This window comes from Barbus barbus (assembly GCF_936440315.1).
Source record: "Barbus barbus genome assembly, chromosome: 7".
In the NCBI taxonomy this organism is placed as follows: Eukaryota; Metazoa; Chordata; class Actinopteri; order Cypriniformes; family Cyprinidae; genus Barbus; species Barbus barbus.
The window spans coordinates 14076921-14104070 of NC_136735.1; the positions used below are offsets into that span (position 1 = coordinate 14076921).

General features: G+C 39.3%; 1 protein-coding gene across 3 annotated transcripts in view; it reads right to left on the reverse strand.

Annotated features, from left to right (window-relative positions):
- The window catches only part of LOC306872067 (teneurin-3-like), a 181067-nt gene that overhangs the window by 22486 nt on the left and 131431 nt on the right, over window positions 1-27150 (reverse strand). For all 3 annotated transcript variants that reach the window (XM_079420417.1, XM_079420416.1, XM_079420415.1), the window contains 4 exons: window positions 25138-25257; window positions 19924-20185; window positions 14815-15082; window positions 13334-13477 (listed from right to left, as the gene is read on the reverse strand). In XM_079420417.1, coding sequence (XP_079276543.1) covers window positions 13334-13477; window positions 14815-15082; window positions 19924-20185; window positions 25138-25257 — 794 coding nt within the window. The remainder of the gene's footprint in view (window positions 1-13333; window positions 13478-14814; window positions 15083-19923; window positions 20186-25137; window positions 25258-27150) is intronic.

The following is a 27150-nucleotide window of genomic DNA, read 5'->3' on the forward strand; positions in this document are numbered from 1 at the left end:
TAAATAGGATATTAAATTACTATTTTTATCTTTTTAATTAAATAAATTAGGCAGAAATAAACAAGGAAACATCAAATTGATATTACGAACAATTAGGGAAAAAAAGTACTGCTTCTTATCTTACATATTAGCATTTCTTAAACAGTAATGAATTTTTGCTTTTGAATATTTTATTCTCAGATGTTTTTCACCTTAATGTAATGCTATCAAAGTGTGTTAACGTTTTTCAAACTGGTTCACAGAACCGTCTGGCATAAAGTAATGTAGCATTCTGATAATTCAAGTGCTAATATATTCAGCAGTGAGAAAAGGGGGCAATCTGGCAGAAGTTCAGAATCAATAAACAGCCCAAACACATGCTGCCAGAATGATTATATGGCACTGGCAACTTAAGCAAATCGATTATTCGAATCACATGATGAAATGACTGTTGGGTGCATCACAGTAAGTTTAAAAAAATAAAAACTACATCAATATATATTTTTGTTTTTTATTAGTTCCAAATGAAAAACTAATACTCATCCCTTCACACACTGTTTAAATGATTTCACAAACTGCTGTAGACTCTTTTCAGACTTTTGTAAACTTGTTTTAAGCTTTTATTCTGAGAATATTTGCCTGTGAAAACAGGTATAGCATTATTAATGTTAAATAAAAACCAGTTAAGACTGTCACCAAACTGTGCGTGAACAAGTCACTACCCATCGTGACTAAAGTTATTTCCTGTTTTTCTATCTGTGCACCTCTTCAATTCTGAATCCAGGTAATACACCCCGGTTAATCCTATAACCACAGGAGTTGTGAATTTGCATGCCTGTAAGGTGGAGTGTATGTGGGGAAAAGCATGTATCTGATAGTTTCGCTGTATATTTGTGTGTGCACACGTTAAACACTGTGGAAATGCCACAGGGTGTGGGCTTGGGCTGTGTGATGAGCTCGCTTGGCCCCAGGTTTGGATTTGATCGTCAATGTTGTGCTTTAATATTCTCCCTCAGGACATATTTTAATGGTCCACTAATAGCAACACCAGACTGACTAAACCCCACCAGACTCCACTGCTGCCCCATCATTTCCCTTATTTCCTTACCTTGTTCCTCCGACAGCAGCATTACTATTACTGTTCACAGATTTTTCTTTTTGTTTTATGAGAGGCTGGAATCATATACGTATACCAGATACAAATGTGTAAATTGGTAAACGACAATAAGCAATGACAGTAACAATAAATTATGAAGTTAAAAGAGGAGAAAACATGCCCTGAAACATTTCGACAACTGTTACACGCTCTGGGAAATCTGAAAATTACTTCCAGAAAAAGCTTACAAAAGTTCTTGTAAACTTTTTGAGAAACACGGTGACTGAAGCCTGTAACGGGCAGGAAAGATCAAGCCTCAGGTTAGCAATAAGTAGAACGCAGGGGGTCTTTTATCAGGCCCTAGAGTGGAAAAAAAAGGTATGAAGAGTTTTTTGATCTTTTTTTAATGCTGGTTAGGATCAAGGGGGCACCAGGAGAGGAGGGTCAGCAGGAACCATCACTAAAGCCTGCATTTATAGACAGCAATATCTTCATGATTTATAAAAGGGAATTGCTAAATGTTGGAGGAGGGAAGACAAGCATCAGCGCCGATGTGCTCACTGGCACATTCACATTTAGTAAATGAGCATGTCTGTTTGTTGACGTCTAACTCTCCACTAATAGGTTCTAATAAAAATACCTTCCAAATAGTTTAGTCTATGCAATATTATCATATTTAAAAAATCAGCAGGCCTTTGAAATTGTAATAAATGTGCAGCTATGGCCAATAAGGAATTTACAAGCTTTTGAATAGCTACCTGCTTTCACGATGGAAGAAACGTTAAATTTTAACAACCAGTTTTGAAAGGTAAAGTGTGTTGAAAGAGCATGTTGCTTCAGCATGTTTTCTCCATTCATTTGAGCAGGTCAATACTGCATAAATGTAACACAGCACTACAGTAAAACTGTTCATTTAGCACAGGGGTTCCCAAACTTTTCCATTCCACGACCCACCTAGACAAGTAGAATCTATTTCAAGACCCACCAACATATTTGAGATAAAAAAAACAATTGACATTACTATAAGCTTAATCTTAATTATGTATTTAAGAAAAATAGCCATTTTATTTTATAGTACCACTGTAAAATTTCACTACTAATATTTACGTTTTAATTTCTTCATTTACAGACGTTAATGAGTCTATGAAATATGTCCATAAAACCCCGAAACGCCCTCACTCTGCGGCTATGAACTGTAATCTGCGCTGTAGTGATGATATGGCAAGGAAATAATAGGAAATTTTGTAAATTCTGTTATGCTAGCATGTGGAAATGTTTGTATAGTGTTAATTAACCCCGCATTTGTGCCCCGCTCAACCTGTACGTTAAATGTGAAATGCTTTTAGCAGACAGCTTTGTAATGTAATGGCAAAGTGATTATATTTCGTTTCTTTTTTTTTATTAAGTTAACTTAGAAAAACGCTTGGAGCATTTTTTGTTCTTTAAATAGGCCTAAGTTTTGTTCTTTCTTAAAGTAACGACCAAGCGGCCAGTGGCAGACCGATCATAGCGTATGTTTGATCAATTTAGCCTTCTCAAATCATCACGACTTGCCTAAAATAAAATCTATAGATAATATACTAAAACAGTTCAAGCATATATCAATGTTTAAACGTTAAACCTAGATAAATGTGCGCTGTATCCAATAGTTTGTGCAGAGAGTGGAAGCTAAAGTGCAGGACATGGAGGTACCAGCGCAATCAATTGCATTTTTTTTCAATAGAAACAACTTAAAATACGCCATATTTTTGGTTCATAAGACTAATGCATCATTCGGAACTGTAAAGGGTCTACTTTTATTTGTGTGCACTCAAAATATCAACAAAACGTCTGTTTTTATAAAATAGAAAACAATGATGCACTTTCTGCCGTCTCGTCTTGAACAGGAGCGCTTCACAAAAATGAACCGAAAGTCAGCAAATAAATGCCTCACAGACATGATACATATATCTATAATAAGCTTTGAATTACTTCTTAACGAAATAAATCAAATTGAAAACAAAAACTCTTTAATTATTATCATAATCCATGAAGATGCACTTCTCTCTAAAGGCATCTAAGGATCGTCATCTTCATCTTTGCGACACTGACACAGAAAACACTAGTTTATTAGTAAATAATTCAAATACCTCCTTACTATTTCCCCCGGACACATTCATTATTTTTGCTGGGGCTTTACGGCAAGCTTTATTGCGTGTATTTGAACGCAGAACTCTTCATCTGCACTGACGGCACTCACTAGTGCTGCTGCTGCGGGACTCTAAACACCGCCGAGCCGCTCTTGACAATCACAATAGCACAGACTCATGTTGTTTCCACCAGTGCGGCAATTTTCTTTCATTAGGCTACTAATTGATGGATGTCTAAAATATAAAAATAAGGAGAAGCCTAAAACGGGCCCTGGCCGAAATACAGGGCTCTAGCGCCGAGTTCAGACAGACGATAGAAATGAATGAACATAGCCTACCTGAAACAGTTTTCGCAACATTTGAATTTTCCGGTTTATGCAATCTCATGCAGAACACAACGCAGTGACGTTTTTTCTCATTAATAATGCAGACAAGCATTTTAATAATGAACCATCGGTGTGAATTCCTCACTGTTATTACAACTCGTGCACGCCCACGCTTCAAAACACGCAACCATGTTTTAAATCCCGGCCTTTGCGATTCGAAAATCACACTGAGCAATTCGTAATTAATCTTTGTATATCGTCCAGCCCTAGGAACTGTGTGTGTGCCATTTAGCTGGCGCCAAGTGGCTTTGTGCGACCCACCTTGTCCCACTCTGCGACCCACATTTTGAAAACCCCTGATTTAGCAAATAGAAGCCAGGGAATCCTTAAATACAAGATTAACTACCTCAGAAGAAACTGAGCCTGGCAGAAGAAATATCTGGCCTGACACTTATGAAAGCCCAGAAATAAGGAAAATGAGATCTGAAAATATTAAAATGAAAAAGATTAAATATCTTACACTCCCATTGTCAGGCAGAGTTTACATTCACATTCATATTCTTAGCAGAAGCACACAAATCATATTAAATGGCGAGAACCAGCACAGAGAGCTGAGGATACATGACACCTGCTAAGCTAGGCCTCAGAATTTCATACAGCATGCTAAATTTAATGGTGTTGCTGGCTCTCGGTTCCCATAGAGAAAGCAAACAAGACAGAGAGAGAGAATGGAGACAGAGGGCATCAGGGAGAGACAAGCGATTCGTAGACGGAGCAGAAATAACATGTGCCACCACAAACCACTGTCATCCACTGTGAGTGCTCAAATTAGAGTCCACCACAAGTCTCCTGTCAACTGTGAACTCCACTAACTTCCTACTGCCTTCTCACAAGCCCTCCACCCAGAAGGAGAGAGAGAAGTTGTGTTGCAAAACCTAGTTGCTACGCTGCTTACATCAGAACTGTCACAGAACCTCAGAAGTGTCCGATTCAGAATGCTCTACATCGGCAGCAACTTATATGCCACACAAATAGCACTACGCACCGGAGGGACTCGACTCAACTGGTTCCAATATAGTGCGAAGCATGAAAATACACAACTCGCATAAAGATTGTCGCATTACAGTAATGAAACCCACACCGCACCTGTTTGATCTGCTGTATGAAGGCTTGGAAATGCGAGCGGATATACGTACACCCACATGCTCAACAATGAATGTCTTCAATTAGACATATACAGATCATGTCGGGCCCCAAATTGAGAACGGCTTACGATGTGGGATGTGCTGGATTATTCATGGACATCAGCAGAAACTTGTGTGACAAACAAAATGCACTACGTATTGGAGAGACTTGACTCAACTGGTTTTAGTATAGTCTGTAGCATAAAAATACACAGCACATTTGAAGAGTTAATTTGCAAAAACAGATACCTCCATTGTAAAATCAATCAAACTGCAGTTGGGTTGTTTTGACTAAGTAATAATAACTCAAATACAGGTACCTTACAAAATTAAAGTTCATTGAAAGTATGTTTTTATATATTAAAAGTTTGTTAGCAAAAGCCAATAACTCCAACAGTGTTTTTTTTGGGGCAAAAGCTCAACGTTTCATGTTTCAGAGTTAAAAAAAAAACACTTGTTTAATCTTTGTATTCTCCTCAGCTGACAATGTAGAAGCCTGACAACTTTGTTGTTGTGATTACATGCAATGCAGGGAGCCTTTCCCTCACCTAATGTACTGCTTTTGCAAGGTTCCATGAAAAAGTTTCAGCTTTTGTTTTTCTTTTACGCCCTGAAGAAGAAATCACAGGCTCGTCAAGTTGGTTGAAATCATCCATTCTCGATCACTTTTCGTCAGCTTTCATGAAACTCCTCTCAGCATGTCTTTTCGAATTGACTTGCAGCCTTGTCACCTGACCTGAATACGCTTGTTGGCTTCTGCTGTAAAACGTGAACTTGGGATGCCTTGAAAGTGGACAATACAGACTTTTTTTGACAAAACGTGTTTAGGGTTCAGATCGCGCTATATGTGCAGAATAATGCACGGCAGTCAGTTCATTTTTTTTAAAGATGGTGTTTATTTTTATTTTTTTTCAAATGAACTCTTCATTTTAATTACACTGAGCAATTTTTATCAATGTGAATGAATTATACGTTTATTTCTAGTTAGTAATTAAACGGCCACCTTTTGTGTAGTCTGTGCGATTTTTGGAGAGGAAGACTGTTTGCTTTGCACACACGCGTGTGCGTTAAAGATAAGACTAGACAGAACCAAAGACATTTAAGAGAGTGAGAGGAAGTGTTCTTATACACATCAAGTCAAAGTGTGCAGGTGAACTCAAAGTGTCCAAGTCAATAGAATGTTTTCTGAAAGCGTCCTTGCGAACACAGTTAGCTGCTTTTTGGGAGTTGCTTTGAAAACGGTGGGGTGTTCGAGACTGGGGTGGGGGGGTCTTCAAAGCTGCACTTCAAAGGATGACTTCATGCTGTGCTAGCTAAATTATTCACATCGGGCAATGTGCTGGAATTCTGCATCTAGCTCCTCTGTGCGCTAATTATGAGTGAGATCAATGACGCCATCTTAAGCCTCCTCTTGGGTGTGTTTGGGCACCGGTCCACACAGCAGCCACATGGCAGTCTAAACGTCCCCATAAATCTCAATATACCTCCTCCTCTGATCAACCACCCACCATCGATTAAGCCATTGAGCGAGGGATTGGCCGGAAGAGTGAGAGGGATGGAGGTACGTAGACGGAGGGCTGCTTTCAGAAGTACTTTTAGGCTACTCTGTAGCGATGCTCCACTAACAAAGACAAATTGGACAAGGGAGGCTCGTTGGCCCTGGGAGAGACCCACGACCTTGACTTCAAACTGAGCTTCTCCAAGGGAGGTCGCTTCAGATATACACACACCAAAACACATTTTCGATGGCTAATCGGAGCCATGCATACTGGTTGCTCTTTCAGGCAAATTACTTGCGGTCGCATTACAGTAATGAAACCCACTCCACACCTGTTTGATCTGAGGGCTTGGAAATAATAGTGAGAGCGGATGTACGTACACCCACACGCACAACAATGAATGTCTTCAATTACACATATGCAGATTATGACTGGCCCCAGATTGGGAACGGCTCTTGACGTGGGACGTGCTGGATTATTCATTCAGGCATGCAGAGAGACAGCCCTCAGCTCATAATGATTGCGCGTACTCGTTACTTTGATATGCGTGACGTGTGTTTATATAAAAATCTGACAAAAGGGGACAGGTTATGAGTGGAAAGCAGTGATTTGCCAATAAAAGGCTGAATTAGAGTTTATAGCTGCTGTGTTTATGATGGGTCTGATGAGATTATAGAGCTGAAGCTGTAGTCTACTCAATTTTCTTCCATTTACGCCTCACAAACCATCTGTCACTGCCTCCTTTTCTTTCTCTCAGCGTACCATTTAATGTCTTGTCTTCTACTCCACTTCTTTCGTCTCAACAACTCTCCTTCAATCTCCGTCTTCAGACAATGCTTATTTTTTCCTCTCTTTTGTTAGAATCTGATAACTTTGATATATTTTTAAATAAAAATTGTATCAGACTGAAAACTGTCTCGCATTATATACATATAAAAAAGTACTTCGTGTATTGATTTTCTAAACTTTTGATTCCAGGCCTTTGGTATTTTAAAGCAATACATCATTTCTCAAAGGATTTGTTTATCTTTGCAGTCATAGCCACTGTGTCAGCTAATTTGAAAAATACATAAAAACTGTATGGAAAAGCAGCCATAAATCTTTGCGGAGCCGCATGAAGCGTGTGGGTGTGTGTGTGTAGAGAGAGTGCGATTAGTGGTCATCGAGTATTACCAAAATCAATTTAATTTAATCATTTTGCCTCTCCTGTGTGAGACACATCTCATCTCAAATCTCTCTGCCGTTTTTTTGTCATTAATATTTCATGAACTTCTTCCCGACAGGTCCAAAGTCAATTTGAATAATGGGAAAACGGTGTGTTTGGAGTCAGGACAAAACCAGTAATAAGCAGGTGATGCTTTTTTTTTTTTTTTGGTCCAGAGTGTCTGTACCACACATGCAGCACAGCAGAAAAAAAAGGAGCAAATCTGCAAACATGCTTTCCCTCAATCACATACTCTGTCTTTGAAGATTTCCTGACTGGAAGTAATTGCAGTTCCAAAGAGAGGTGTCTGAATCTCTCTCCCTGACCTCCTGCTGTTAGGTGGAAGGAGGGGAGGTACAGTGGCTGAGCACTGACAGAGGCTGATAAGGGCAGATGAAAGGAATCAGAGGCTGAGATGGCGAGAGAGAGCAAGAGAGGATGCAGGTAAGCCCCGCAGGCTGTGGTGGTCCACATCAGAGAGCGAGGTGCGCTTGGCTCATGCAGCCAGATTCAAAGTTGCATTACATGCCTGCACATGACTAAAGCTGAACTCCATGGGATTTAGAAAGGGCAGTAAAGTCTAGCGTGGCTGAATTTGCTGTGTCGGAGTGTGTGAGCGCTTGTGTGTGTGAGGTGAGAGGCAAACGTGGGTGCATCGGCCTTCAGGTAAAAATGAAAAAGAGACTGAGAGGGATGGAAAGATGGAGTCAAAATGCGATTACGCCACTTTCATGTGTATGTTTGTATGCATGTGGTAAAGAAGGTTAGAGTGGAACACAAACACACACACACACACATATATATACATATATATATATATATATATATATATATATATATATGCACATTAAGGCACCAGATGGTAGTGGAAGTGGGAGAGCTCTTTAAGATAGCATGCCTGACTGGAGCCTGTGCTAGCTGTAGTATGTGGACACCCAAAGCTGAACACAAACACAGACTTCCCAAGCCTCATCAGAGCCCACAGGTCAAGACAGAGAGAGGGAGAAAAGGAGGGGACTTGGCATTACTGTAAGAGAGAGAAAAAAAATTGCTCAGCCCCACCTAACCACCCTGTTTACAGTCGGTTTAACTCTGCCTGCTTGAGAATCTTCATAGATGATGACTAATAAATGAAATCTTAACTAACCACAATGATGCATGCACAGTAAGATCGGAGTTTCATTTGGGCCCTGTCCCAGCTCACGCCTAATCATACACAGAAATGTAATATATGACACATATTGCTTATATTAAAGGGATAGTTCACCCAGAAATGAAAATTCTCTCATTAATTACTCACCCTCATGTTGTTCCTTCGTTCATCTTCAAGACACAAATTAAGATATTTTTTGATGAAACCCAAGAGTTTTCTGACCCTGCATAGACAGCAATGCAACTGAAACGTTCCTAGGCCCAGAAATGTACATAAGACATAGTTAAAAGTCCATGTGACATCAGTGGTTTAACCATAATTTTATGAAGCTACGAGAAGCTGCTGTTTGTCTTTCTGGACCTGGGAACATTTCAGTTGCATTGCTGTCTATGCAGGGTCAGAAAGCTTTAAATTTGGAATGACATGAGGGTGAGTAATTAATGACAGAGTTTTTGTTTTTGAATGAACTATCCCTTTAAGAGTGATGTTGTCATGTGTTACCTATAGGCCCTATATTATTTTTACATACGTACATATTCTGGGTAAAAGAAGCTATACAAATTTTAGTATGGGGATTTTATATATCTTACCAATGTATATGTACTTGGATTAATAAGGTCTTTATGATGATTTTTACATATGTAGCAACCATATATACAAAAATCTGTTTGTTTATATATGTTTCTGTAATAAATGTTTTAAATGCATGTCTATTGTTGGAGCTGCATTTCGACATGTAACGCGGTTGACAAGAGTTCGACCTTTCCAGTCCCATCTCCCTCTCTCTACCACTTCGCTTCCAGTCTGTCTGTTCTGTCCTATCACAATAAAGGCAAAACAAAGCATGTCTGTCTTTTCTATTTACTTATATAAGATCAACATTTATTGACAGGTTTTAGGATGGATATACATTTACATGACATATATGTCCAAAAATGCATTACACATAGATATATATGTTAATCTTTGAAGTTGTTGCAAATTCGAATAGGTCATAATACTTACATATGGCAATACATTTCACATATGGAAATGTAAGAAATATTTTTACTGTATGGTGGATCCAGCAGTCCTCCTACACACTGAGCATATAATAGCCGCTAAGGGGCATTCTTGAACACCTTTCTGAAGTTGAAAAAACATGGGACATCTTAAAATCTTGTGGATTTAATGGACACAAGTTGACCATTGTAAATGCACATCAAGTGAGGCATTTGGAACAGGGCCTTTGACTTGCCAATTGTGGCAATATAAAATCAGCCCTGGTCTAGATGCCAGTGCAAATACTGTATTAATATTTATTACACAGGTCTCTGGAATACTTGATTCGGATTATTCAATCACGGATTTGTGCAGTCAAATACTTTTGTATTGTGATCGCTAAACTGTAATTGGTGATGTTTTCTTACACAACTGTGCTAGTCTCATGTTTCTGCTTCCTGGCGTGTCCTGATCAACCTGTCTTGGTTTATTTAGTGATAATGACTGGCTGACTGTAGATTAACTTAGTTTCTTTAGAAAAGGCTGTGAATGTGAGCAGATGGAGGACGCTAAAATAGTGCGAGTGTGTGTTTTAGTTTGTGACTGGGTGTTGTCTGGATGTAAGCATGCGTGTGTTTTCCCCGTGAGACAGCATGAAAAGTGTGGTGACAGGGTGAGGTCACCAGAGACGGGAAGCTAATGCAAACAAACACTCCTACACTTAACCAAACCCCAAAGGATATTACTGTAGGTCTTATTACTCTGTTCCTTTCATTATAACTAGACAAGAACATAGATACACTGAAAGACTCTCAGGCCTAAAGCTTGGAGCTACACACACTTCAGATGAGATGGACACTTACAGTTACATACGTTGTAGCTCCCTCGCTGCACACACTAAACGTTCAACATTTATGGACCTGGATAGCTACTATTAATTTCTATTAGGCCATTGCAGCCATTTTGAGACTACTGACAGTAATAAGTACTCTCAAATGACATTGTGCTGCTCTGAAAGAGTGATGGGAGAGAGAGCCTCCTTCCACTAAATATTGTACAGGGAAAGTGTTTACCTAAAATGCTATAACTGCAACAACAACATTATTATTATTTTATATTAGAATTAGTATTACAATATTAGAATTACTATTTATATATTAAAATGCATTCATATTTTTAATTATCTTTTATTTTCAAGTAAAATGCTTTTGTAATTTTTTTGTTTTTTATTTAGATAATTTTTTCAGTTTTAATTTAGCATTTTTTAAAAATGAAACATTTTATTTTCAGGTAGTTGCAAATGTAATTTTTTATGTAATATTTTATTTATGGTATTTTGTTTCAGCATCTCAAATAACAAACTGATTTTTCATAGTTGCTGTTAACAATACAACAGCACATTTATTATTATTATTAAGCACACACATCCAGCACTGATGGCTTGAACTGTGGAACTAAGGATCCACAATCATGAATCAATGACATCCAACAGAGCTTGAATGGCCTGCAGCAGTGTATTCTGGGATGCTCTAGGTGGGACAGGTGCCTTACTAACCAGTCAGTTGGATATGCTAGGGATCAGGAGGTATAGGGGCTGGTGGGTAGAGGGGGTTCAGGGACGAAGCAAGGGCAGCAGGCATGGAGAGGAGATGAAAGACCGTTGTAACTTGTACGGACAGCTGGCTCTCAGCCAGTGAAGTAAAAGAGAGCTTAGTGTCACTCACGATGCCAACAACAACAAAAAGAGAGTCTGGACAACTAGTGGCTAATTTTTTTTCCTTGTGAATGCAATAGAAAGTACAGCATTTATGTTACAAAGAATCAAAGCTGCATCAGAGTTAGAACCTTTAAATACACAAAGCAAAACATTCAAAAAACAACATGCCTGTGCACTCATAAAATGGAGAAGCTATCCAAATCATTGCACAAAAGTTAAATGAAAGTTAATTGTTTCTAACAGAATAAAGAGTACTCTGCCATTTCCTACCAGTCACTGCATATTCATTTGAGTCAGTGTAAGAAAATATTACTGGCATCTCATCATGCCATATTGCCTGTGGGATGTGTTCTCCCACACAGACAGACAGGTCAGATTATTCTGACATGTGATGAGCGCTTGATGACTACTCAAATCATTATTTATTTTTGTTGATTATTTGTTCTCAGTTAGCTTCTCAACCTTTGTTTTTAGTTTTATTTTGTTTATAGTTCTTTTAATTTGTTTCTGTTTACTCTCTTTTAAACCACCAGTTTTCATTTTTGTTTTAGATTCAGATAACCCTGACAGAAGAAATAGAGGAGAACAAGGCCTTAAGTTGATTTATTAATGACTGAACCCAGACAGCAAGCAGTGTCGGCCCAGTGTCTGGACCAAAACTATGTTGCTCTCTGGGAATCTATGTACTGTATCTATAATGTATATTACTCTCACTCTCAGATTTAACTGACTAGTACAATTCCTCAACTCCCTCTGTATTTCGCTCCAGAGAGTTCATTTCCACAATCATTATGTTGGACTGGGCATGCTCACATACCTCCATCAGAGGCTCACTTCATTGGGTAATTTATGGCCTGCCCGCATGGATTCACCAGCTCCCAGCTGTCCATCACTGTCTGCTGCTGTCCCAGAGAGGAACAGATTTTTTGCTTCTCTTACTTTTTTATGAGTGACTAAAATCAGCTCTTTTTCTATGTCAGAGCTCACATACTGCGATGAAAACAGTGTGTTCTCTTCTCTCTTTATATATATTTTCAAGGACACGTGAAGAAATATCATACAAGAAGACCAAAATTTAAGATACTATTTATTGATAATCTTGCCATCTGCTGAGGCTCTGAAATAAACTAGTTGCATGGATCAAACATGTGTCATATTATATTTAAGAGCAGTGGAGGGGAAGATTTTTGGTCAATAACAAATGTCGGTCTGTTCATCTTCATCCTATTATCTCTTGGAAGAAAGAAAACAACACTGGGCTGGAACAACATGAAGATGAGCAATGTAAAACATTTTTTTGGTGAACAACTGCTTTAAGAATGACAAGCCATTTCAAAATGGTAGCCTTAGTAGCAAAACAGTGGATTTCAGTTTCAGTAGAGGCACACAACAAAAATTTACCACCGGAAAGGTGAGAATTATATTTAGAAGGCTATGGAAACTGTGATCTAAGAGCAGCTCATCATGTCCCCATGAAAGGGCTCAAGGATAAACAGGTCAACCTTTAAGCAAGGTACATGGGGACAACCTCTGTTGATCACCCTTTTAAAGCCAAGATGAGGGATGAGAGACTCCTTAAGAATTCATCAAGGCAGTCTCTCCCCAATGACACGTGGCCATAAATGTTTGCTGCAGAGAGCACTCCAGACTGCTTCGTCTGGGTGAAGGTCACTCACATGGAAATGTCAAATGTCTCTTCATTGGCATGCCTGAGACAATAAGAACGCTGTGCCGCTATAGTTCCACTTCATCAACGTCATTTAACAGCAATGACACTAATGAGCACTCATTTACTCCTTATTAAAGATTTTATACCCATGTCATATTAATAACTTTTAACAAGCAGATAATGGGCTGCATTTAGATGGGAAGCAGAGGTAACGCAAGTGTATTTTAATTGATTTTTGTTGATATTTAGGAGTGTGTGGGTAAACACATGATTTCAGCTGATTGCCAAGATCAGTGTGACTTATGGTGCTGTGCATATTAAAACTAGTGTAGGAGTGCATTATTTTTGTGTTATTCATTAGAGGAGTCAGAGGTCAGAGGTCAGAGGTGGGCTTACCATTCTGAACGTCTAAAATGTGGTGCTTGTCTAGGGTCCATCCTCCCATGTTTGAGGCGTCGAGTTCATAACCTTGGAGGATGGCTGTTCTTTTCTCCCACAAGATCAGATCCAAACAGGACTCATACTCGAATCCCACAGACACTGGAGAGAGACAGATTGGTGTTATTCATGTATGCAAATACATCCTATAAACATCCTATCAAATACAGACTTCTTGAGAACTGCTTGAGAAAGTAATCAATACAGAAGTCTAAACACCACATTAAGAGGCATGCAGATAAATCATCATATAAACATTGGGCTGATAAACCGCACTCGTTCCCAGGGCCTAATCAGATGTCCTACACAATATCAATTCATCTTTACTGCAGCCTGCCTGAACACTGCAGTGTCTCTATCAAAACTTCAGTAAATCTCATAACAGATCTGTGCTTCACCAGGTGCAAATCGTTTTAAATTTATAACCATTTTCAGCCGATCATATTAAGAAAGCGACCTTATGCCCCCCAGAGAGAATCAATAAGCGCACTGCTATTCGTTGGGCAAAAAATTACCTGCTTAATGCAATTGGCAAAGCAAAGCCTGATGAGAAGGTGAAAGCCAATCAATACTCATGAGACCTAGCTAACCTGTTTACAATTTTACACAGCTCACTTTGTAAAGGCAGAACGCATTCCTGATTTTGTGAAAAAAAACATGTCTTTTGTGGTTCAACATCTTGTGAGTTTGTTTATGTAAAGCGCTGAAAAGCATGTCTAGTTTAGTCTGGCCTACTGCCTGCCACATCATCAGCTGAAAATAAACTGAGGCACTGTCATCAGCAGCTGGCCGTCTTTCTCAATGCTTAAGTGAAAAACAAAGCCACAGATTCGCCTTGACCTTCCTCAGAACAGAGAGAGGCATGTTGTTCTCTGTGGTTTTGCTGATGGGTAATCATACACGCTACAAAATACAGTCAGCATAAAAAATGCCACGGTGAAAAAATCTTGCTTCCTGTGCTATTGTTGGCCTTAATCATAACTGCTTTGTTTTCCATTTACAGTTCCTATTTGCATAGGTATATTTAAGGAGACATCTCATAATGCAACTGTCATAGTGGCACGGGCCATTAAGCACATCTACATTCTTGCATGTAACAAAATCAGGCTTTCTTCAGAGGGTAATTACATTATTCCTTGACTCTGTGCATCTAGAAAAAAACAGTATGTGATAGTGAGGTGGTGGTTTATAAGCTCAACAACACCAGCTGACTTAATATTAAATATTAGTAAAGATGTAAAAATGCTGTTAATTGTGAGGCTTTTTTGGGAAAGTTTGGAGGTTTTCAGCAGAGGTGTGACGCTGCATCAATTAACACTCAATTAACAGAATCTTACGAAAAAATATAATTGGATGAAAGTGAAAAACTTTTCACATTTAATTGTGCTTTCAATATTGAAAAGTCAAAACAATAACGTTTCTGATCTTTGTTTACTTACCCACAGCCTCTGACAGGCCATAGACTCTTTGGTTGTATGCATCTGTTTTGTCCCAGATGAAGGTGTAGGACAGGTTGGGTTCTGCGGGGAACCACTTCTGAAAGAGGCGTCCCACCACTGCCACCATCAGATGCACCTTCATGAGGTTAAAGGGGATGGTGGCTTGGGTCATGGTCACCTTGAGCACTGGCCGGTAGCCAGCCGCCCGCGAACTCAGATACATAAGGTTCAGGTCGCTACCCGGAATCGCCGTCTCCTCCTGAAGAACCTGCACATCAAAGAAAGAAAGAGGTGAAGATAAATGAAGATGGGGGAGAGAAGGAGTGACTCGGGAGCATCTGGAAGAGGCATTAGAGCCGAGGAAGAGGCCTCCGATTTTTCTCTCTGCAGGATTAAAGCACATCTGTGCCTGTGTTTGCTCTGACCGCCATTTACTTGACATCTTGGATCTAATGAGGGAGATTTTCACGGGCGAAACATGCTTATATTTGCATCACTGTCGGAGGCTATTACTGTGCTGCATTCCACATGCTCAACCACGAGAAATAGTCAACAGACAGAGCAGTGTGGACCACAACTTGCAGTAGAAAAGTTCAAACTGGATTGATTTCAGACTTTCAGACAGCTGGCCTGTCTTGCTGGATGAAACACAAGCGTGCCGTTAACGGCATTTAAAGGTGCCCCTGGTGAGGAATCACCAAAGTTCAGAGCATTAGTGCTAATTTCTCTCCCTCTTTGAGATGCACAAAAGGAGCACAAGAGATGAGGAGCAGCTTGGATCAACAGAGAGATTCTGCATCACAGCTTTCTCCTCAAGTGCTTAATGAAAAGCCAGTCGAGCCACTGTGGAAAGACAGTAATCTCCCTGTCTTCCAGCTCATGGCATTGTCAAGTGTCCTACTGCGAGAGGACATTTGCTTTTCTCTAACACAGAGGACAAAGGGAGCCAGAGGGAATTTCTTTTCTTCTCTTTTTTTTGGTTTGGATGCCGGTTCACTTTTTCGGGGATCAGTAGAGGGGGCTAGATGGCTTTGGGAGAACCTTTGATATGCAGTCTGTGGCTAAAAAACAAACAAACAAAAAAACAGGCAAACAGGAAACTAATAGTAAGTGGGGGATAAAATAAATGGACAGCAAGTTAAGATGAAGTTTGGTGGTTTTAACTCTCATTCTTACACATGACCGTAGCATTATTCTCTCAATTTAAAGGGCCAACACTGTCTCCCTAACACTAGCTGATGCCAGCCCACATGTGTTTGTGCATACCCTATGCTCATAGCTTTACTTAAGGGCGTCTATAGGCCACAAAGCATTCATGCTATGCACCCGGCCTCCCCTCTGTGAACTTTGATTACAGAGTCTGAGCTAATAACATGCTTTACTCCGCCTGCTATAAGCTCTTAATAAATGGCACCGCATGCATTGCCGTGTCTCTACGTGTGCAGCCGTGTTATTCTTAGCCACGGGGGCAAGGGCCATAAGTGCATATGGCTGCATTAAAGCAAAATATTTTCTCATTTGCCAAATGAAAGGGAAGATGAAAAGGCTTTGAAAGTTCATTTGATACAGTCCATTAAATGCACAGTAATAAAGACCAGATTGAGTTTTATCATCAAGCATTTTTTCACGGTAAGAAAGGAAGCTAGTGTTTCTGCGAAAAGCCGAATCAATGCGCTCTCATTACATTTAGAGGTGTTATGCTTTAAAGGACATAGTAGTTATTGAAGCAAGCACACAAAGCATGATGGGAAATCCTATATATCTTTCATTCACTAAATGTCTCATCTGATTTTCCACTGTCGCATGGAGGTTTTCTCTGGACGTGAAAACGTGCCGTTCTCCTCCAGCCAAATAACATTTTTTCCAGGCCTGCATGACGGCCAAGTGGAAGCAATATGCCTGCCCATTCAGTGTCACGGCCGCTAAGCATTACGAGCGCTGGATGAGGGGGGCTGAGGGATGTCTGTTTGCCATTTATGTGTGACGCTCTGGGTAAAAAAAGACCTTGGAGGCCATTACAGCTGAGGTCCAAAAGCCCCATATTAAATGCTAACTTGGTTGGGTCTGATTACCCCTGTTTAGAGTTCCTCTCAAAGCAGGCTGTAATTCAAATCAGGGCCCATCTACTTTGATGAGTGGGGTTCCACAGAGGGGACAGACGCCCCAGTTGGGACCAAGGAGAAACACGGGAAGAGGAGTGTGGCCTGTTACATATGCTGCCGACAATAAGGAAACAATTTTTCTCCTTCATGTCTCGGAGCAAACTCGTAAGACAGCATATGTGTTGGCCCTGAGTGCTCGCATTACAGGGGATGTTCCCCCCGCCACATGCCACAGAAAGGTAAGAATGGAAAAGCCGGGTTATAGGATCAAATACACAAGGGAAATAGGAAGGGATCAAATACACATCTGGACACAAGGTAGGGTGGAAGAGAAAATACAGACAAAACAGAGCCAAGTTTTGGGAACCTCTCAATCAACAACAGCACTCACTTCACATGGCACAGAAAAAACCCGACTGAGGAATTCAATCTCGACTTTTATTTTGCCTCTCTTTTTATCATAACAGTTAGCTTTAAGGGATCAGTTCACTCAAAAATTAGAATTCTGTCATTTACGAAAGCCACACGAAAGCTATTTAAGTCATTTCCCCTCATCGGTTGTTAACCACATGAGTGAATCATTCATTCAATTCATTAAAAAAGAAAGATTGACTCATTTGCAAATTAAACTTGCCTAATTCTCATTTATTTTCATTATATTTAAAAGAGTGGCCAAGATCTTTTTTTAATATACCACTTGTGATTCACAAATAACGAAAGTCACATGGGTTTTGCACAAGACAGTGAGAATAATAGAGGAATTTTCATTTTTGAGTGAACTATTCCTTTAAGACCTTAAAATTGTTTTGTGCAAGACACAAACTAAGCATGCTTTTATATTTATCTCCCCAAAGACCCAGTCATTTATTTGCTCTGATGTGGGTCCAGTTTTCATTTTTACAGACAGGCAGCAAGAGGCTTGAGTCATTTTAACAGATTATGTAGGGGACAGCGCGTGCGGATTTGCTCTATAAAAGGAACAAAAGGAGGGTGTGCAAAAGGATATAAAATGCTGACCAATATCTCCTCAATATGTGGGATTGCGCTGAAGGCTGTACTGATTTCTAGCTCTTGCCAGCGCCACAATAAGATTCAAAAATATTTTTCCTCCGAGTACTGCATTCTGGTTGCAGGTTGAGGGTAAAGAACAGACTGTTTCCTCACATTTTCTTAGCACCGTCACTGTTATCAAAGGCTCCTTCTTTTGTGACTGACTGAACAGTGTGCAGAGCACGTCTAGACTAGTGTTGCTTTCGTCAACGAAAATTATGACGAAATATCGTCGTCAACGAACCTTTATCATGTGACAAAAACGAGACGAGACGAAAATGCTGGTCATGTGACGATGACGATAACTAAATGTATAATGCAATATTGTTGACGAATAAAAACGAGACTAAATGTGGTTTACAAAATAAAAACTATGCTAAAATGTCACTTCATTTTCGTTGACTAAAACGAGACGAAACGAAATGTTATAATGTTATTTCGTCTCGTTTAGTCGCGTTATTATTATTATTATTCTGCAGTATTTCTGTTTCCGGTGTCTCACTTCAGGTCGCACTGCGCAGACGCAGGCGACGTCACTTCCTCAAGCCCCACTCGCGGCATTAGGTGCGTTCGACTTCATGCAGCGCCGCAAGAATCGGCTGCCGCCTGACAAAAGCAATGCACTCTGGTTAGGACATTTGTCCGACTATGACCGGCGCTGCAGCCGCCTTAAAATCACACGTGCTGTCAAAGTACCGCGAGAGCAAAACGAGACCAGCCGCTGAGGTCAGGCGCTGCAGTTGCTCAAAATCGGCTGCGAGAGCCTTGATGACGACACGCTTTATTCTCATTGGTTACATTCTGTCATGACAAGCACGAGGTGTGTTTCGTGTGTTAATTCTAACAATTAATTTCAAATAATGCTCACAAATCTGTATTTTATAACAGTAAAGCTTATTTAGTGTAATCGCACTGTTATCTTGAGTAATTTTTTATCAAAAACCCTGATAAAAGCATATATACCCACACTTTATTGGTATTTAGTAGCCTATATGTTTATGCTAAACTTTATTCTTGAACAGATTGCGCTGTATTAAGCAGTATATAAAAAGTGTTTCTGTTGCTCAAACGTTTCTGTGTATTTCTCATATATTGTATTTAATACACTGTATTTGTGATAAGAGCATGCAGCAGAAAGTGTCCGACTTGACGTCTCCACTTTTAATTCCGCCCCGACTGCAAGCGGCTACTCTCGCCAGCCGGTGGCAGGCTAGTGTCGTTTATTATTTTGAAGCCTATTATTTTGAAGACGACAACAAAGTTAAGTCTGACACAGAGAAAGGGGCCGATGGCCGGTCAGCCGGGGTTCATCTTTGGGAGATGTGTGTGTGTACTTCTAACATGTTTGGCTGACAAATCAGAGCATCTTCCGTGTCTGGAATGGATGCATTCTTGAGTCTATAAGGTAACAATAATATAATAAGGTAACCTTGTTTGAAATGGGTTTGGCTAAAAGAAAATTTTGGTTTCGTCCATACTAACGTTACTAGGTACTTATACTATATTGACTGGGTTAAATAGAATTGCATTACTAAAAAGAGACTAAAATACAATTTTCATTGACGAAAACTAGACTAAAATGTCATCAGTTTTCGTCGACTAAAACTAGACTAGACTAAAAAGAGTATGAACGTGACTAAAACTAATAAAACTAAAATGACAGCTTCACACAAAGACTAGACTAAAACTAAAATTATAACAGGCCGCCAAAAACAACACTAGTCTAGACTCATTGCATATTCCTGCTGCCATACGATACCCTCTTCTGTGCATGTAAATAAATGACCATTCAGTTTCCAGCTGACCAACTGTTCCATTTACAATAGTAAATTAGCACTTTGGTGGGAAGGAAAAATCTGGACTGTTTTAGTTTTAGGGATCTGCATCACCCACATTGTGGCTTGTAATTTTGAAATCTCATATGCACCTGGGCTTAAGGAGTCCAACTGAGCCTTACCTGCGTCTCTGGAATGATGGGGCCGTTTTCGGGTGAGGATCGGAAGAAGGTGGAAAGTGGTGTGGCCACGATGAGAGGGCTGGGTCGAATGAAGCCACTCAGGTCGCAGCTGGGGATGTCGTTTTCCTCTTTCTTCATAACCAGCGTGTCCATTACATAGAAGACATTCCATGGGATCCATACTGTACGGAATTGCGTGAGAAATGGTGCCCGCTCGAAGCTCAGCGTCAGTGATGCTCCGCCATTGGCCAGAATGTCAAACCTGCAAAGATGAAACAGGAGTGTACTTATAAATTCCAATATTTATTTTGTACAAAAGTTAACAGAAATGAATATGCACATATAAAAAAAAAACGTAGGACTGTCATTCGCTCCAGGTACGGATAATATGTCATACGCTCATTAGGTATGGATAATATGCAGGTAATGTACTGCGGAGGTGACAGAGTGAGTAACTGAGATGAATTAGACATGAGAGCTGATGGCTAGACCTGGTTTAATTGTCTCTTGCTTTAACCTTCCTGATCCCAGTGCAGGTCTCCTCTGAGCCAAGTGTTTCTAAGAAGGCCCTTTTCTTCCTGACACAGGGCCTTGCCACGGTGAAAAATGCACGATAATGTGGCTGAGCCTTTTTAAAAGCCAAAACTCTTCCTCGACTCTCTCTCTCCCTCTGTTGCCATGAGAGACTTATTAGAAAGGAAGTGAGTCAGGAACTGAGCATACTGTCCTATATTCCGATATTTTGCAAAAGCTTCAGGGGGAAAGCAAGATAGGGCAGAAAATATGCATGTAGAAGCGTAAGAATTCGCTCACGTGCACACACACACACACACACACACACACACACACACACACACACGAAAGCAGCTCTGAAGGAAAGGCTGCTGGTGATTGGTCTCAAACAGCTGCGTAGATGGTACTCTGATTCCCTGCTGGAGTAAGTGGATGTGGAAGAGGTGTCGACATGATTATCCACTGCCATTTTACGGTCTGCCCTGCTGTGGTGTTCAAGTGCTGCAACAGCTGGCTGAGTGGGCTAATCTCGGACACATTCCCTCTATCTATAGCCTCTCCTCTGCACTCTCTCTCTCTTTCAGTCTGGGTCTCCTCCCTCTAGTCCAAGCTCTTCTATCATCACGTTTTCTATTAAACATATCTCTCTGGCAGCCTCTTTCTAACGCCTTTCTCCATCTATCTCTGTGATGCACTGTCAGGGTCAAACTTCTCTCTCCTTAGTCCTACGTGTGCTCATGTGCTCTCTTTCTCACTTAAAAGAAAACAACTGGAGAAAAAATAAAAATCACTCCAAAATTATGGAATTATTTCATTTCAAGCCATTAAGATGTTTGTTGTTCTGTAAAACATTAAATAATTTTTGAAGAATATCCTGGCCACTCTTTTCCAGAAAATAAAAGTGAACGAGAACGGCTGCTGTCAGGTTCCAAAGGCCCTGTTTACACTTGGGATCCATTCTTCATAAGTCGCTAACTCAGTTAGCTGGATTTGATTAGCCACTTTTCCACCGAAATTACCAGGAACAATTTGTCCCAGGAACTTTTTTCCCAGGAACTTTTTTTTTTACCCCAGGCCTGTTTATGTCTGCGTTTCCATTGTGGTCTAAAGTACCGAGAAGAATAGGCAAATAGTCTGATGATGTAGGTCTGCACGCATTTCTCAATACCAAGTATGCAAATTACGGACTTGCGAGTTCGACTCGGGAGTGTGAACTCCCGTGGATGGGACGACGCAAGTCCGGTAATTCTGCAAAGAGCAGCTTACTTGATAACATCAGTCAGCTCGCCTCGGCTACTGCAATTTTCCTCACTGTATTTACAATAGGATGAAATATGATATCAAACACCACTACCTCTTTTCTTTTTCATTTAAACATATTAATGTAACTTTTAATTCCACCCCGACTGCAAGTGGGATACATGAGCACTGAGTGCCCGGTGATCGCGTGGAGCTCACATCTCCGAAATTGGTGAAGCACATGAAAATAGGTGCTGTCTTTATAAATAAACTGCCGATTTGAGTTTTAAACAACTCAAACAACTACATTTTAAACAACTACATTCTCGCCTGAAATATTTTTAAAACTACATGACACAATTTCATGACACAATAAAATTTCATGACACAATAACAGTAATATTTTTAAAAAGTATGCAAAGTATCAGCGTGTTCAGCGCCCAAGTCCCTCCCCGGAAGTTATGGACCTTTGAAAAAGTACTACCTCGTGAACAGGGACTTTTCTGAGGGGCAAATTTGTACCCGGAACTTTATTTAGATCCTGGTTCCTGTGGTGGAAACACAACAAGTACCGGCCCAAAGTCCCTAATTCCTGGGTAAAGCTCCTGCGGTGGAAAAGACGATTTTGGACGATTTTGCTTGATCTTGGATTGGTTGGTTCTTCAAAGCTCATCCTGGAGTTGCTGTCATAGCAACAGGTCCGTAAACTTAGACCTGCTCGGGAGCAGGCTTATTTCATGTAAACAGATTTAGATCGCATCTTTTTAAGCAGAATTGATACTTAAAATCTGTCACAGCTGCTGCTACTTTAAGAGCACCCTACTGATCCAGTTTAAAACAATAATTTAAAAATGAATTGAAAGATAATATAATAATGTTGTGTAGCCTATAATACTATAGACACACTCAGTTTTACTCATTTAAATATTTATTCATGATAACGTAATTACTTTATAATTGTATTCAAGGGTGTAGGTTTGCCTTTGACATTGGTGGGGACATAAACCCAACCCCCCAATTTTTTCTTAATTAATGTTTAACAGACAATTACACAATTTTGATTTTGTGAACCATCAGCATCAGAGAGCTGGGTGTCTTTATCATGCATCACTCGATTGTAATATTAATCGAATTGGACCCAGGATGATTCTGAAAAACTCTGCTGTTGCTGTAGTAAAGGAACTTTCATGCACATTTCACTGAAATAAGAGTGTGCGGTTTATCTGTCAGTGTTGTTTTTATTATGTGTATATTTCAGCTACCAGTTCAATTTGTACATTCAGTTGAACAACATTCATGACTCAGGATGCATGTTCCAAATCCTGCTGCACCACAGAGTGGCACTTATATAGTTTACCATAAAATCCACATTATATTTGTCCCAAATTATTGTTAATGTTCATAATGACTTTATCCTAGACTGGAAGATTGTGAATCTTTCCGCACAACGTTTGTCTTTCTGTCTGTATCTTATGATAGCCATAGGCTGCGCTTTCTCTTTCCATTTGCTCTGTTTTGTCAATCACCATACTACAATCAACTCATCGATGCACCTTTGTTAATTTGTTAAAGAGAACTTTTATATTTACTGTTTTAGACTGCTGTCTTGAATTGGGTGCAATAACTGTGAGTTGTTCTAAATGCGGCGCTGCGCTTCTGGATTTCTCTTCCGGTGTGCGACTACATTCCTCCCAAGTATTAAATGCGCATCCTTGAAAGCGTGCATACAGTTTTCTAACATATTTACTTTAACTTTGTAGGTATAATATCACTGGTATGACCTTTCAGATGCGTCTGAAATTACAAAAAATATATACATATATTTAATTGTTTGATCAAAATTATTGCTAGGGACAGTTTGGTAGTAGATATTTGTAGGGACACGTCCCTTGCGTCCCCCCCTAATTCTACGCCCCTGATTGTATTGGAGTCTTACATGCTATACAGTTAATCTGAGTCGTGCATTAATTTGAGTGGTGACAGCTATTATGGGAGTGGCTTGATGAAGAGCAGGAGATGCAGATAACTTGATCTCGACCCTTAAGAAACTTTAATTAAAGCTGTCACATAAGAAATCGGTTTCAAATAGAAAATTAAATGAATTGCTAATTAATTTAATTTAATTATATATATATATATAAAAATTGTGTTATTATTTCACAAATATTAGATCAAATGATTAAAAAAAACAAAAAAAACACTGGCCCATAGACCCTCCCCTCAAAAGAAATCAGGACAGAAGTGGTCGAAAGTAGACAGAAGAGACTGATTATCTTAATACCAGGTGTAAACAGGGCAAAACAGTGTTGTTATTGTTAACTAAAACTATTACAATTGTTTTTGTTAATTGAAAAAAGATAAATATATATATATATATATATATATATATATATATATATATATATATATACTGTATATATATATATAAAATACATGGAGAATTATAAAAAAAATAAAAATGACAAAAGCACATTTAAAAAATAAATATAAAATTTAGAAACGAAAAACTATAGTATAAAATATAAATAACTTTAAAATAAGTCTTGTGAGCTGCATGTCAAATCTTCTGAAGCTATCATAGATTTTTGTGATAAATAGAATCGAAATTTAAGTCTGCACTACAAATGTAATACACAAATCAAATATGGCACCTTTAGATGTGTTGCATCATGTCTGACGTCAATGACACCTTTTGTGTGCCATAGAAGAAAGTAAGTCATACCAGTTAGGACCGACATGCTGGTGAGTTAATAATGACAGAGTTTTCATTTTTCATTCAGCTGTTCCTTTAAAGACTTGAACTGACCCCATTCAGTCCACCAGCTGCACCTAAATCACCTCTTCAGCGATTCTATCTTTAATTACACTGAATTCAATTCAATTGCAAACCTTATTTAATTTCCTCTCTGCTTGATTGCTGCCTTTCAGCCATTCAGCACTGACACGTGACAGTACATGATGGCAGGTCCTAACAGTCCACTCTCCTTGAACAAAGATGTCTGCTTAAAAAGCTTGCTGGTTACAGTTGTGAGGCCTTCATGATTGCGGTGCTGCTGCTCCTTAATAACACTGGGATTGGTTTAACAGTATGGGAGAGTGCGGCCCATTGGCTGATTGATTCCACTCTTGTAAATCCAATGCATTTTAAACAGGCCGTTTGCTAAAGCACTACTTCCTGAAGCAATGCCTGACATTTTCATGAGATGATCTTGGTAGATAAGACAGCAAGCTATAAAACACATGCACACACACACAAACTGTTGTGGAGCCATAAGAGGTTGTGTATTCAATCAAAGTTTTCACACATTTATGTATGTTTTATGCATAAGTACTAAACATAACTAAACAGATGGTTTTGGTGACATCTGTACTCTGTGCTGTATTATGACATTCAGTCATTCAAGGACAGGAACACTATGGAAGTCTGTATAGGATGTGTGTCTGCTTATGTTTTCAACCTACATGCCATCCTGCCGTGTGATGGTGAATCCGTGGTCTGGGTAGTGCACAAAGGACACGTTGACTCCAATCAGGGGCGTACCATCTGCAGTGAGCACCTGCCCTCTGATAATGGACACCAAGCTGCAAAACAAACACACACGGTTGGTAAGAAACCCACACACACACACACACACACACACACACTATTAATATGATTTACAGCATGACTGAATATGGATTCCCTAAGCTTTAAAATGTCTAATCCACTGTAAATAACTAGAAAGCACAAAGTCTGTCTCTCTCACACTTGCGCGCACACACACACACACACACTCACTCTATGCTTATTTATGTGACACTTGTGCCCCCATCTCTATAGACAGTCATAATTCAGTCCCCTAAAGGCTCCAGTGGGATTCTTATGTCCTCAGTTCCCAAGGCAAATTCTCTTTTCCGAGGAGCTTCATAAGGATCGATGTGGGCAAAGCTTTTGTTTGAAGAACTGTAACTTTCCCACAGCTAAAATAGCTAAAATACTTAGAAAACCTGCATTGTCAATTACTTTTTTGAATAAGCGTTTCTCTTTCAAATCACACACCAAAAAAAAGCAAAAAGCAAAAGTCTGCAACAGAACTGAACTGAACAAAGGGGTCACAGGATATATTCATATTAGTGCTGTCAATCGATTAAAAATTTTTACGAATTAATCACACATTTTTCGCTTAACCCCACCTAACATTCAGGTTTTTAAATAAACAATTTTCAAATGTACAATGTACAAACAACATAAAGACAGTATATTTTTAATATTTCTTTAATGGTATCTTTTTTATGATTGAAGGCCAGCATCACTGATATCAATACTACTGATGTCTCTATAAAAAAATTGTTTTGCCCACTGAATATTTAACCATTGACTGTAGCCATTCAGCATTACAGTATAATTGAGAGCTATCAATTTTAACATTTATTAGACTTAACGTCTAAATTAAGTGAACTTAAAACAATCTTCACATGAACCCATTATAATAAATGACATATTTAGCTAGCTGTGCCCTTCAGCAGAAATATACAGAAAATGAATACTTACCAAACACTAAATTCTAAATTAAATATAGATGAACCCCTTAAAACTATAAAAGTTATTGATTTGCTTTTTTTTTCTTTTGTTCTTGGATTAATAGACATCACAGCAGCTGGTTATTAACTTATTTGCCTGCTATTGCTTTAAAAGCTGCTGCTGCTGAAGGTGATGGGGATCTGACATGCATCTTATTTTCTCACAAATCTCTTTACATTTTCTGACTCACTTCAGGTCTGAAAGTCTCAACTAATGAGCGGATGAGTTGAATTGGGTATTTTAGATGAGGGAGACAGTGCTAGGGTGCCTCAGGACAATTTTTAAAACCATTTCAGAGACATGTACTTAAATGTGACGCATATATAACATAGGCTATTGCATGCATGCACACAGTTTAAGGCAGCTTTAATCGCCTTTTTGGTAACTTCATGCCTGAACTGACGGCATAACTACGACATTGCATGCACGTGGTTTCTTTCGCTGTATGATATGAAATGATATAGGCTACAGCCCGCACCGGCACCTTTGTGCGTGTATTTGAAGAGTGCGGGCTACAAGCACAGTATCTTTTACGCGCTTGTTTGACTCGCGTCTGGCGTGGAGGCGACGTATAGAGCACGTGTTTGAAACTTCTCCCGTTTGATGTGGTCATAAAGACATTCTGCATCTAAATAAACGCAATCCTTTGCAAGAAAAAAAGAGACAGAGGCAGCAGTTGCGAATGGGGTGGCCAACCCTAGCCCCGCCCCTGCGTTAATTGCATTAAATATTTTTAACGCGTTAATCTGAAAATAATCAATAGCATGCGTTAACGCGCTAATTTTGACACCACTAATTCATATATTAAAAATATATGCAAATATTCAGATTTTTAAACCAATTTAATATTAATTGGCATAGCTAATTCAATTACTTTTTTTTTTTTTAAATCAACTGACAGTCCTAACAAAATA